The sequence below is a fragment of the Sinocyclocheilus anshuiensis genome, unplaced genomic scaffold (genome assembly GCF_001515605.1).
Source record: "Sinocyclocheilus anshuiensis isolate Anshui unplaced genomic scaffold, SAMN03320099.WGS_v1.1 scaffold190, whole genome shotgun sequence".
NCBI lineage: Eukaryota > Metazoa > Chordata > Actinopteri > Cypriniformes > Cyprinidae > Sinocyclocheilus > Sinocyclocheilus anshuiensis.
The window spans coordinates 130,377-145,554 of NW_015547663.1; the positions used below are offsets into that span (position 1 = coordinate 130,377).

The following is a 15,178-nucleotide window of genomic DNA, read 5'->3' on the forward strand; positions in this document are numbered from 1 at the left end:
AGGGATCTCATTATAATATTACCGCCCCTTAATCTGTAAGTTTCCACCCACGGCGCCGTTATTGTGTTTTCGCAGGCGACAACGGTGTACCAGTTCTAATGCCATGGCGAAAGTTTGAGCAAAACTTCCTAACTGTTCTGTCTTTGGCTCCACAGACAAGCACAGAACACTGTTTAGAGTCCCAGCCTCAGAGGAGACAAGAGAGCAGTGGATTTATGGAGTTATTTACTGTATATTGCTGCTGCCCTAAAGGACCCTCAGACTGTGAGAAACAATATTATCTAGTCTGATAAACCTCAATTCCAAGCATTATGTTTGAAGGAAACCAGAGCTGGTTTCCTTCAAACATAATGCTTGGAATTAAGGTACCATCCCAAAAGTAAAGTGTCCTGGCAGCAGCCTCATGCTGTGGGGTTGTTTTTCAGTGGCAGGAACTGAGGGACTTGTCAGAGTAGAAGAAAAGTTCAATGCACCAAAATATTGAGATAGCCTTAATAAAAGCCTTGTCCAGAGCATTCAGAAACTCAGACTGGGCAGAAGGTTCACCTTCCAACAGGACAATGAACCTAAACACGGGTATGAATACTTGTGCAATGTACTTATTTCAGTTTTTTTATTCTTAATAAATTTACGAAGTTGTGACAATTCTGTTTTTGCTTTGTCAGTATGGTGTGTAGATTGATGTGGGGGGAAAAAAGTAATTTAAAGCAGTTTAACATAAGGTAGCAACATAACAAAACGTGAAAAAAATGAAGGGGTATGAAGCAAGGCACTGTAAAGAGACAGGCCAGAAAAACAGCGTGTTTCTGCTTCCACTCAAAATAGGCATTTTCTAAATGATATAATAAATTATCTGTGGAGTATTTTGAGCTGAAACTTCACAGACACATTCTGGGGACACCAGAGGGTTATATTACATATTGTAAAAAGGGGCATAATATGTCTCCTTTAATTATCATTCATTAGATCATTGTATAAATCTGTTGGAATTGCTCATCATCCTGTAGACTGAAAAACCACTAACAAAGCATCTGATATCTGGAGAGGACTGTCAGGAAAATTTTCCTAATGAGACACAAATATAAAGTGGAGAGAGGAAACTACTGTGAGAGTATCAAGCAGCTCTGCGTTGTACCTTAATTGCAAAATTTGTGTCCAAACCTAAAGTCTTCTATGATGATGATGATGGTGATAATAATAATGATAACGAATATATATATATTACATAATAAAGCATCTTGGAGACATTGCCACAGTTCTTCTGGATTTAGTCTGTCTCAGTTTGTTCTTTTCTTCATGTCATTCCAGACAGACTGGATGATGATGATGAGATCAGATCTCTGGCTGTTGTCAGACTCCTTGTGCAAACAAAAATCTCACTGGATTATTACAATTAATGGCAAAATTTATGTTTGGAAATGTAAACTGATATTTCCTACTGACACAATACAGCAAAAGATAGAAATAACTGACTTAAAACCATTTTTAGCTGGTGAAAATACTAGTGTTCTAATCATTTTGGCCACCACTGTAAATTGTATATAAATTGTTTTATATTTTTATATAAAATACAGTACATTCATATTTAATATACATTGAAAAATAATAATAGTAATAATACTAATAATAAGTAGTATTATTATTATTACTTTTTGGATAATAAATTGAAAAGCAGTGTGAATCAGAGTAGCATAAACTGTGGCCCAATACATTGCACAGTGGTGTGTAAGCAGATGCAGACAAACTAAGTTCATATTTCGCTGAGACCTTAGCATTTGTATCTAGTAACCATAACAAAGTTAATTTAAATGTACACAACAGCACTACAACAAATCCATTCAAATAAATTATTTTTGGTTCAAAAGGCTTAATTTATTGTGAATTTAACTACATTCACTGAACAGTTTTGTTACGGATAGTAGCATTAAAGTAAAAAAAATAAAGCTTGCACATACATGCCTGAAATGGATTATTTATCTTGTTCATACTGGCTGACCTCACACCGACCCATGAGACAGTGAGACAGCAGTAATGTTTTGTCATATTGGGTTTCGTGCACAACGAGAGCACTTCCAATTCTCCCTATCTAATATCTGATGCTTTCAGAGAGGCCGCGGTCCTCATATGTGCATAGTTTCACAGTCCCAATTTCCTCAGTAAGCCAATAAATGCTGATCACACTTTCTGATCATAAACATCAGAGGAGAGCGAGCTCACTGTGTCACGGGGGTCCATTTGATTTAATGATGCATCGCCATGGTAAATAAGTGACTCTGCTTTTGGGAAATCTAATAGAAAACTATTACTGCTTGAACACAGCTCAACTGAGATGAAGGTCTGCGAGACCAACGTAAATAAATGAACCTTATCAGAGGAACTCATCTCATACGTGATAGAGGAACAGAGGAATGAATGCAGATCAATATTAGGTGTATTCTCGCTGTTGGAGATAGTCGCAACAACAAATGACGTGCACTATCTGAGCGTCTCGGTGCACAGCTGGCGAATGGTAATGAACGACAGAAAGGTTGAGAGGATTTGTGGTGGTTATCTTTATAAACCATATGGATATCGACCAGATGAAATCTTCCTTTATTGTGGTGCATTTTTTAATAAATAGCTTCACTAGGCACAGAAAACCTGTTCAACATCGAACCCTCTAAAGGGCTGCTACAAGTTTTTATCATATTTTGTGTAATATATTTTATTACCAATATAGAAGGTTATTACTTTTTCCTTCAGACTAGTCATTTAGGGAAAGACATCAGGGGACAGGGGGAGCTGACATTACCCAGTGTGCACCAACTACCAGTGACATAAGCATACAGACTAATATGCCTGCTCTTTCTATCTATCTGCAAATTACAAAACAATTTTCTTTTAGCTAAACTACCTTTCCTAAAGATTTTTATATCTATATAAAGTCATACACAATGACTTGTTATGCTTTACGGACATACAGACTGATTCTAATTATTTTGTATGTAAATATTCATTTTTTTGAAAAGTTGGTTGGACAATTTGTTGGGACAGGATCCAAATCACTATTAGACAATTCGGATCTAAATCTATAAATTAACAATGGTCAATTTGTTCAATCCCAAACAGTGTTGTCATTGTTAACTAAAACTATTATAAAAAATATTTGTTAATTGAAATAAAACTGAAATTAAATAAAATATAAATATTAGCTGAAAAATTTAAGCTTTAAAAAATGTTTAAAGAAAATAAAAAATGTTACCTTGACAACTAACTAGACTGACAACTACTAAAATTATTACAATTTTAACTAAAAAAAAAACTAATGAACTGAAAAACTGAAAAAGCTATAAAGAATAAAGCTATAAAGAATACTATAATAGTATAATAATAAAATAAAATGTAAAATAAAAAAAATAAAAAATAAACCAAAATATAACTGATTCCAAAGAGTCAACTACATCATACATATTGCTCCAGAATTCAGAATCACTTCACTTCCTTAGAATCTACGAACAGCTCAATGAAAGGGAATGGTTAGGTTACATATGCTCTGTGACGGTGTCCAAGTCTAAGTGATGACATTTCACACTGGAGTAATATGTTGTTAAAAGCAGAGTCACAGCTGAGGTGCTAGTTCATAGTGCCAGATCACATCTATGTCTGATCACAGAGCTGAGGATGTTCTACCGCACGGTCTTGATTAGAGCCAGCCATACAACCATATAATGTAGTGCTGATGTCATCGAGCCTTGGGCGGCACGCTCAGAGCAGTGTTCAGAGGACAGAGAAACGGAGGGGACTGTCAGGGTGGATAAGACTCTGTTGCGCCACATTTCCTAAAGCTTCTAGCACACACATAAACCTCAAGTCTCAATGGTCTCAAACCGCAACAGTGATTCTGGTCATTCATGCCACACTACCGCTCAAATGTTTGGAGATAAGATTTTTTTTTATGCTTTTGAAAAAAGTCTCTTATGCTCATCAAGGTTGCATTTATCTGACCAAATAATTTAGCATTATTGTGAAATATTATTACAATTTAAAACAACTGTTTTATATTTTAATATATTTTAAAATGCAATCAATTCCTGTGATGGCAATGCGGAATTTTCATTGCTCCACTATTCAGCATCATATGATCCTTTATAAATCATTCTAAAAATGTCTTTAATTATTATCCAGGCTATATATATATATACACAATACATACATACATATATATACACACACACACACACACACACACACACATTGTTCTTTGAAAAATAGAAAGTGAAAAGAATAGCATTTACCAGAAAAGTAAATCATTATAAATACCTTTTCTGTCACTTTTGATCAATTTAATGCATTCTTGTGAAATGAAAGTATTATATTATTTTAAAAATAAAAGTACTAACCTTTGAATGGTAGTGTGTAGTCGCCATTTTAAGGAACACATGAAAGACCAAATTTGGATAACTATAAGTTTTAAATGGATCCAGATAAATAGAGGCTAGAAGATTCATTTTGACAAGATATTTTTCTTTCTTCTAAAACCAAACTACCTGTGCAATCGCATGTATATCTCTCCTTCTGTTTGATTGCAGGCAATAAAAACTGCAAACATCCTTCATAATAAGACTAATGTACACCAGTGGAGGTTCAACATAAATGTTTTTCCCATGATAGATAACATCGGTCTGCACATTACTCCAGCAATGTCATTTTATGTCCGTCGTCTAGGCATCTGGCAACGTAACACATTGCCACTTAAGAGCTGATTCAATTTTATGGACCATAAGATGCAAACCTATCCCAGTGCATAACTGAATAATTGATTTCCATATCAAGGAGCATTGGATCTTTTTAGAAACATTTGTTTTTGTGGATTTCCATTTCACAAAGGAGCATTCAAGCAGAAGCCAAACCAGTCAAAATGTTTCCTCACCTGTATTTTGATTGGCCATGAGAAGTTGCTGACGTATACATAGAAGGTGATGTTGGGATTGCTGTGAAAACTGAATTTCTCACAAGAGAAACTGTCTCTGTACTCTTTGATGTTGGTCTTGGACATGATGGGGATCTCTTCCCCAGAGATGGTCCCAGCTGTAAAGATTAAAGAATGTGATGGATTAATTCAGATATAAAGGAGGCATTCAGAAATGGCATTTGATACACCTCATAACTTCTCTTAATTAAAGCATTGACAATAAAGGGTCACAGATTGACCTCTGCATGTTGGCGGCTCTGCATACATATACTTACTTATTCAAAACCCTGAGCAAAAACATCAAATCTTTGCCTATATTTATTGTGGGGTCTGAAAAAAATGATGCATGCTTAAAATGTAGTGTGACTGCCACTTAATGCTTTCTGAGCTATTAAATAAGGGCGACTGAGAGCAATGCAAATCCAGTGAATTGCACCAGTAATCAACAAGGCTGACTGCATACTTTACTGTTTAGCTGTTTGTTGATGTTTTTATTCATGGAGAAAATGAGTTTTTAAAACAACCTCTCAGTGTGACAATTTCATTATCTATTTTAAACATGAGAAACATGGTATAAAACCATAATTTAACAAAAAAATGACTTGGAGGAGCTGAAAAGAAAAGCAGCCTTTGTCCTATTTTATCAAGACTTTTTAAACTTTCTGAAGTTCTCTAGTGAAACACTTAAGTCCCACCAATCGTCATTCCAAACCAGCACTATGAAACAAAGCCCACAAAATGACAACCCAAATGCCACTACGTGGCAATGTTTATCTTAATTGAAATCGTTCAGTGCTCCTGAAGACGCTGCAGCCCCAGAATTCAGAGCCGCACGCTAGACTATTGTTAGAAGCCCTTCTCAGGGGAGAGTGTCTTCAAACAGAAAGACACCACTCCAAATATTAATTGAGGGGAGCTGGGAGGTCGAGAAGGAGAGGAGTGAACCTGTTAAAGAGGAGCGTGAATGTCAAAGTCACATTAAAAAAAATTGGCTGGTGACTATTTGGACGAAAAGGTGATTACAGAAATAAACAATAGAGGATAATGGTGACGTCCTTGAGTGTCTGTCTATTGTAAAATACCCAACACACCCAGGAACACACTGCGGTCAAACAAGCAATGCATTAGCATCTCTGTGTCAGACCCATTATGATATTATGCTAACATGAGAATGCATGCGACGGTCAACTAGGCACACCTAACTGATTAGTAAGGCTGACTTGTTTACACCAGCATTCAAAACTTTAGGGTTAGTAAGATTTTTTTTTGATCAAGAAAATCAGGTAAAAATAGTAATACTGTCAGATATCATTACAATTTTAACAGTTTTATTTTGTTATATTAAAATGCTTTTTCTGCTGTGATGGTCAACCTGAATTTTTAGCAGCATCTATTTTTTTCTGAATTCTCTGATGAATATTAAGTTCAAGAGAACAGCAATTATTTGAAATAGAATTTGTTCAGAATGATAAAAATGCCTTTACTGTTATTTGATCAATTTAATGCATTCTAGCAGAATAAAAGTATTAGAATATTTTAAAAAAATAATTATAATATTTTTAACAGTGGCGCTTTAAATATGCTGACATCTATTAGACTGTAAAACCTCTTAAAAGTTGCATATTGAAATGTGTCTCCTGTTTTTTGAGTGTGTGGCAACCAGCTGTTGAATGTATGAATGCAAAAAAGGAAGAAGATTTGCTCAGCAAACATATTAGTTTACTACTACTGTACAAAAGCAATAACTTTTATACAACAAAACAAGGCTAAATATTCAACAGAGGAAAAGAGTAGTCAGTACCTGTTGACCCAACTGACCAAGTGATGTTCAGATTGAAATTGTTTGATGCATTGATGGACATGTCCAAGTTCTTACTGGTCTATAAAGTGGAGAGAGAAAAGAAAGTTTCAGTATGGCTTTTATATGGTTTTTGAAAGAAAATAATGACAAAATTTTCATTTTTAGAATGAACTATGCCATTTATGAAATGTATATAATCTAACTGACAATCAGAAGACTTCTCTATGATAATCACAATCTGGTCAAACCATTCAGTTGCTTCTGTTCTCAGATAAGTAGACTGCGACTGACCTGTTCAGGAGTGGCCATGAAGTTAATGGCAGTGTAGTGCTGGTCATCTTCTTGAAGCAGACTGAAGGTGAACTGGTAATCAATCAGCAAGTTATCTGTTCAGATCAAAACCCTATTGTTAATCACCACATTTTACATCATCATGAACCACACCATGCAATTCTCTGGCATGTTAATGGTTGAAAGTTTCCATTTAAAGAACATCACGAAAGAGCGGCGCACATTCACTCTTACAATAAGAGGGCTACTTTGAAGGGCTACATGAATCATCAGTCACTTTAATTGCACTAAATTAATACTTCCTTTCTAAGTGTGTCATTGCTTTAATAAGCATGCACTCTGATTAAGCTCAATTGTTTTTAAGACGTCTACAAGTATTTGAAATCTACGCTTCTTAGTTACATAAAAGAACGTGTTATCCTTTACCAGAACTAGGCCTAAAGGTTTAAAAGTTGAAGACTAAACAATAAATTCCCAATTTTCGACCAGGAAGATCCTAAGGTACAGTAAGTTTTTTCTTCCTCAAGGTCTCTTAAAGCATTGTTTCAAAGACAAAGAAATGTTTTCTTAACTCCTGGGCTGTTAAATGACTGAATGCTGCCACAGGCATCTCTCAGAGAACAGCTGTTTGTGTGAATCACAATATGGCATTGTAAACATCTCTTTCACTCCCCATCAACTCGAAAGATGCCTTTATAAGGTTTTAATCAATTCAGATGTGACATGGAAGCAACATAGTTTCACACATTTCCTGTATTTTTGCTTGAAAGATCATGTAACTTTCAGACACTGAGTAGTGCTGATCTGCAAATCAACTACTATGAGCATCAGTCCTTCTTTCCATTAAATCAGCCTTCCAGAAGGAACGCTGTCACTTCTTAAAATTAGTTTCAGATGCAACTATCTATAGGTGACAAAACCGTCCCCCAGCTTGCTCTTGAAGCATTAAGGTGATATATGCTGGATTTTTTCAATGAAACAGAATGGTGATTCTAAAGTGAATGTCAGTGAGTTTCATAAGTCAGACAGCTGTTCTGAGAGGAATGTCAGCCATAAAGTTGTAAGTTATTAAACAGGAATATAAAAAACTTGGAACATAACATTTAAGTCCAAGACAGAAGCTTGTCATCCTGCATGCTTCAAAAAGTTTTATGCTCTCAACTTTTGTGTAAGACCATACACAACTAATCATAGACTATGTGCACCAATTACGTGATCATTATTCTGTATGATTGTTGCTACAATCTGGAATTTATTCTCTCAAACACACTTCTACAGGGATAGTCTGAGCAAAAATGAAACTTCTGTCATCATTTACTTACCCTCATGTTGTTCCAAACCTGTATGACTGACTTTCTTCTGTAGAAATTAAACAATTAAAAGATCATTTGAAGAATGTTGGTAACCACAAACAGTTTTGGTTACCACTGATTATCTTCTCAAAATATCCTTTTATATTCAACAGAAAAAAGTAAGGGTAGCTAAATGATGACAGAAGTTTAATTTTTTGGTGAAAGAAGTTACTTATCCTTACCAAAGCTGCATTTATTTGATCAAAAATACATTAAAAACAAAAATACTGTAACAATTAAAATGTAAATGTAATGCAAAATGTTAAAATCTGATATAATGCTCATTAAACATTTCTTATAATTTATTATATATATATTTATTATATATTTTTCAGGGTTCTTTTACAAATATTAAGAATATTTTTACATCATTTTTGATCAATTGAATGCATCCTTGCTGAATAATACTAATTTCTTTTTTTTTTAAATATGGCCTCAAACCATTGAATGGTAGTGTATATAGACTTTTTTTTTTAAGTGTTTTATTTCTCCTAAAACTAAGTCTAGGGTCTCTTAAAAGTTGTGTTTTGAAAAATGGCTTGTGGTCGCTTCTGACAGCAAGAATGAGTAACTTTTTTCTTGTGCATTGAATTAACCCTCAAATGTCCCTCATTTCCTGTTTACACTTAAGTCCCTTGGGGTCAGTATGACCCCAAACATTGAAAGAGTAATTGTGAAAAATATATACATTTTTAATCATACAAATAATATATCTTTTTTTTTGTTTACTTCTCATCTATACATTAATGCTGTGTTTTGGGAGATATGAAGTACTTTTGTACCCATTTAACACAAAATTCCTCAACTACACCATTAGCTTGCATGTGAAATATAAATTTTTTATGAAAAAATCAATTGGGGTCATATTGACCCCAGGGGCCGATTGAGGGTTAAGTGTCCTAGAGTAGATACATTAATCTGAATCTACTGAATTAACTAAGCTAGAATACTGTAATGCCAAAATGGAAACATAAAATTTCCATTTCAACATTAAAACACAACAGAAACCATAGCAATGAACTCCATTCAGGTCATTAAAGACGCTGCCCACTGCGAATACATGGAGGGCTGGTCAGCAGGCAGGGTGCGAGTGTAAACCAATCTGAGAAAATTAAACATGAACAATAGGTCTTACTGGGTCAGAAGTCCGTTTTTACAGGATCACTCTCCTTTGATGGTGAGTCAAGTAACACTGACAGAACACACTGAGCGCGCTTGTGCTAGTGCTGCTTCCGGAAATGCACAAGTCAAACCTTGCTTGTGTGAGAAAGCTCACACTTCCTACTGGATCCACGTCCACCAAACTTCTGCTCTTGTGTCTTTAATTAGTTCGAATCATTCGCTTACTCACTCTGACTGGGCTTGACACTCTCACCAGTCTTATATCGTCGCCTATGGCCCACTCTCCAGCAACACTTCCCCCTACAGGACACTATTTGAGAAAATACGGGCGGGTGATACACTTTTCTTCTAAATAGCAATTGAGCCAGAAGCCTGCGAGCACATGCGCTTCACCTAACAGACGTAGAGGGAGAGGAGTGTATGGAAATTGATTGATAAATTGAAGGCTTTATTTAATCCTGATTGATGACAACGGGGATAATGCTGGTGGGATTTGCAAACGGAGTGAAATTTGATGTCCTAAATGCTACTGACTGCATTTAGCCTTTTCAGACTCCATGATGACTGCTGATAGTAATTGCAAAAAAAGTGAAAGAGGAACACAGATGTATACTCAGAGAATACGCAGTTTCTGATATACAACAAGACTGCCCCCTAGTGCTGTGCATTTGAGCCCTGCACACACAATCAGACTTCAACATGGTTTGCTGCAGATCTTCTGAGATGCTCAAGAGATCTATCTGTACTTTTTGATTTCTGCCAAATCAGAATGTCTCATCCACCGCTTTTATCTTGTTGTGTGGTTGTGCATCATCCCATGGCAATTTCGTCCAGGTTTCCCAGCATCTTAAGCCCCCTGAGTCTAATTTCATTAAATGGAAGACAGCCTCTGAGTTTGAAAGTGTCTGCAGAGTCAGATGAATTTTCAAGGTACAACAGGATTACGTTAAGGTCAGAGCTCAAATAGAGAATACTCACAGTAACAGGTTCCTCGGAGAGGGTTGCCAAGGTAACGGTTTTCTGAATCACAACTGCAGAGAGGGGAAAAAAACAATTCAGATGAAGTACATGAAGTAATGAGACAATGCAATATCTGGTGCATGAATCTGAACATGCAAATGTCATAATAATTATTAAACACTAAAAATAAATAAATGGAGTGTGAAACAAGAAAACAAAAAGGTTGTTGTCAATTAAAAAAAAACAAATAAAGAAAGAAATAAAATAAGGATCGAGATGTTTTGCTATCTAGATTTTTTTGTTCTTTTTTTAGGTTTTAATATTTTTAGCAGGGGTATTTTTTAGTAGTTTTTATCTGTACATCTGTGTTTTTTATGGCATTTTTTATGGCATCAGAAAAAGCCATTTACGTATTTGTATCACAAAATGTTTGAATTTGTGTGGTGCCTGTGCTATCTTTGTCCCTTTCCATACTAAGGCAGATTATGCAATTCCACTCTGTTGTTGGGGTCCTTTATTTCCTCAGCTTCATTAGAGTGCCAGGAGACCCAAAGCTTCCTCTACCTCAATCTCAAACACGCTAAACAATTAACACAGCGCTGTCGGCCCAGCTCTCCACCAGCCTAAGCAGATTATACATCCTGTTGCTCTTCTGAGCCAGAAACTGACGGTCCAATTAGAGTCTGCATTCATTTGTGAGCACAACTTGCTCACTCCCCCTCTCCTCACAGAAATCTCGCCACTTAGTTTCTAGAGGGAATTCACTTTCGATTCACGGCATTGTCCTGTAAGCGTATCTGAAGTGCAAATGCGATTAATCATTAAAGCCGCTTTTAACAAGTAAATGAAGCGATGTTATAGTTAATGCAGAATGCCGGGCTCTGGACTAGTTACTTTGGAGCTAATCTAACACAATGCTCCCAGTTCACATGCATTACGGCCAGAAAAATACTTGATGTAAGTATGCAAATGCATTACAATTGTGCAGTCTAGCCAAATATGGCTTTAGGGTTTGTATTGAATGTGATGCAATAAAATATGCATGAAATCATAAAAAAAAAAAAAAGGTTTTCTATTGAGTTGTCCTCACAAGTTACATGCAAAAACAAACAAATCCTGTAACTCTTAGCCCATTTTGGTAAGGGTGAGCGTGATTTGACCAAGTACAACATGTTCCTGGATCAACATCCTTGTTGATCCTGGAACATCATTCCAATGAACCAATCAGAATTGAGAGATAACTTTTCAGGAGATGTCAGTTTTAGGCTTACAATCAGGATTAGGTGATTATACACCCTTGTTAATCAGCTATCATTTCCCTCTGATTTTAGGAATAAATTATGGGTAAGGTTAGGTTTAGGGGTGGGGATTGGGTTAAATCTGTATTTTTGGACAGTAATGTTGATCCAGGATCAACAAAAGATTTTGATCCAGGAACATGTCTTACTTGGCAAAATCACGGCGACCTTTTGGTAAGAGTTTTGTGCTTTAAGTGCTTTGGTAAATCATAATTATGATAAAAAGTTGAAATTAAGCACATTATAAGTTATAATTACCACATAAAAAGCCATAATTACGACAAAATGTCAATTAAGTCAAAATGTTTTAATGAATTTTTATCCTACAATTATGACTTAGCGTCTCAAAATTTCAACTTTTTATTTCATAATTATGATGTCACATTTTTTGCCAGCATTTTTAATTTTATCATAACTTTTTATCTTATAATTTCAACTTATGTCAGTTATGTTTTTGTCTCTGGCAGATGTTTTTATATTAATTCCATTTTTTTATCGCATAATTAGTATGACTTAGTATGTCATAATTATGACATTTTACATTATAATTTTATTTGACTTTTCAATTTATTTTATCAAAGCATTTTTTTGGCTGAAATGGGCTTTCATATTTATGATCTGCTTACTTAGCTGTTCATTTGGGAGCAATTTTGATTTATGAATCAAATTGAATTGGGAAATCTGGATCGACATCCAGCCATGTGATAGTAAAATAATGGGGAAAAAAATACATATTTACCTTTTAAGTACACCTACTAAACTGCACCATTCTCACAGTTAAATATACACAGACCTCCATCTCATACTCTAAATCTCTTTGCCCTTAGCTTGCAGGGATCCACCTTTATCATAAGGAGCTGAAGCATTCATATTTTTTTTTTCTGAGAGTTGGTGATAAATATGAGAGGACAAGGTAGAGTACACTTTTACCAAGGTACAGAGGACACAGGACAAACTGCACCACAGACATTTTAAAACCTCTGCATATCAGTCCCCTAGCCTTTAATCTGGATGACATTTCAGAAATGACTATTCTCTTTCACCCATACAGTGCAAATCAGAAGGAGAGGTTTCCAACGTTCATGCCCACATACACACAATGTACTCCGTGAGGGTGGTGAAACATAATGCACTCTTACTCTCAGTATCTTAATTTAATCTCCAGTGAGAGCGCACCTACACGCTGTGCATGCTTTAATGCACTCTCTCTCTGTAGTGCCATAATTTGATCCCCATTTGGGTCACACCTGGAGTGCCGCAACACACACAACACACTCCATGACACTCCACCATGATGATGATGGACTCTACAGTAATCAAGCATGCTTTTGCTTCAAATTGTATCAATTTTCTTTCTTTAATCATGTGTATCTTTTCAAATATCTCTCGTTGAGCTGTCGTCTGATAGCAAAGGAGAATGACGTGATGCTCTGAAGTCCCGATCAGGTCTGTGAAAGGAAACTTTGAATTGCTCTTTCACAATGTCAGTGCACTAAAAGAGGGTCGGCGAGCGATCACTGCAGCACATCAGGTCTTTAATCAACCCTTTTGAGTGTGATAGTATTTGTGCGTGACAAAAACGGTCCTGGTGCTTCATTATGGACCTCGTTATGTAGGATGGGTAATGGCATCTGTCCGCTCTGAGTAATGAAGGAGAGAGAGAACAGAGTGAGAAGGAGAGTAATAAACAGGAAGTGGTAATGGCCGTCTCGACTGCAGCCTGTGCACTCATTTGTCCTTGTGATGAAGACACGCTTGAATACATCATCACTGGACCTGGCTTGGCCTGATTGGGTTACACACAATTAAAAACAAGCATCTACCGGTATGCACACACACACACAAAATGAAATGACAAAAAAGTGTGTGTGTATTAGAGAGAGAAGCTTCTCCCAACATCTTCGATACCATACACAGCAGAATGCTGGGTTAAAATAAGTTTTCTCACTATAGAATTTGAAAAGCAAAAGTACATTTGATCATTAATCACTTCAGTTGTTTGTTGCTCATAAGAGTCATTTGTTCATAAATCAAGCAACACGGCTGTGTGAGTTTGATTCACTAAAAAGAACCAAATCATAAGAGTCACTTGTTCAGGAATCAAAACTACACATCACACTCGATGTTTTTGATTTACAAAAAAAGAACCAACTCATGAGAGCTGCTTGTTCAGTAATTGGACTACACTGGTCAAACACTAGGTTTTTGATTTACTAAAAAGAGCCAATTCTTGTGCAGAACTGTCAAATGTATACTGGTCACTTTCTATGTTTTTGATTTACTCAAAAGAACCAACTCATAAGAGTCGCTTGTTCAGAAATTGGACTACACTGGTCAAACTATTTTGATTCACTAAAGAGAATTACTCGCTCGTAAGAGTCAACTGCTCAGGAATCAAAATACACCGGTGATACTGCATGTTTCTGATGCACTAATAAGACTGAACTCATTAAAGTAACCTACCCTTTTCTGTAATTGGAATATACTTGTCACACTACGCTTTTGAATCACTAAAAAGAACCAGTTCACAAGAATCAATCATTTGGGAATTGAACTATACTGGACATATTACATATGTTTTTGCATAGTAGATTTAATTGTGATGTTGTAGTTTACAATATACTGCCAGAGTATTTTTGTATTGAAGAAACATTGTGCAAGAAACATTCATGTAAATAAAACAGAACCGAATGTCATTCAGTTACAGTATTAGCAATGGAACCAGTAAAGCAAAGGAAAAAAATGAAGTGCACAATGCCTTCCATGATGACTTCTCCTCCTGAGTCATTACCCTACTACAGTGTACAGCTGTAGCTATGTTTATGATGAAAATGTGCTGTGGTGCCAAAAAATACAGTGTGAAAAGAGACCTGCAGGGACAAAGTACACAGCTTCCTGTTTCCTGCCATAAAACACTGTTAAAACATCAAGCAAAACCTTCCACGAGCTGCACACCTCTTCATATCCCAGAATAACACGTCAGCCTATAACAGGGGTAGGCAAGTTCGGTCCTAGAGAGCCGCAGTCCTGCAGAGTTCAGCTCCAACCCTGAAAACAAAACTCACCTGCCTATAGCCTTAGTAATCCTGAAGACATTTGATTAGCTTGTTCAGGTGTGTTTGGTTAGGGCTGGAGCTGAACTCTGCAGGACTGCAGCTCTCTAGGACCGAACTTGCCTACCCCTGGCCTATAACAAAGCATCTGCTCTTAAAAGAGCACAACAAAGGCGCCACCATCCTCTGCTGTAGCTCTGAATGCAACACAGCAGCCTGGATTTCAAGCTGCTCACAAGCTTCTGTTTCTATGACTGTGTGGGAAATTCAGTTCACAATCAAACCTCTACAAATGATTCAGAATGCAGCGGTACGACTGGTCTTCAACGAGCCCAAAAGAGCCCATGTTA

General features: G+C 36.2%; 1 protein-coding gene across 1 annotated transcript in view; it reads right to left on the bottom strand.

Moving 5' to 3' along the window:
* The window catches only part of LOC107702414 (attractin-like protein 1), a 101,253-nt gene that overhangs the window by 47,938 nt on the left and 38,137 nt on the right, over positions 1–15,178 (bottom strand). The window contains 4 exon segments of the mRNA XM_016504738.1: positions 4,910–5,067; positions 6,753–6,831; positions 7,044–7,138; positions 10,496–10,548. Of these exon segments, the coding sequence (XP_016360224.1) occupies positions 4,910–5,067; positions 6,753–6,831; positions 7,044–7,138; positions 10,496–10,548 (385 nt within the window).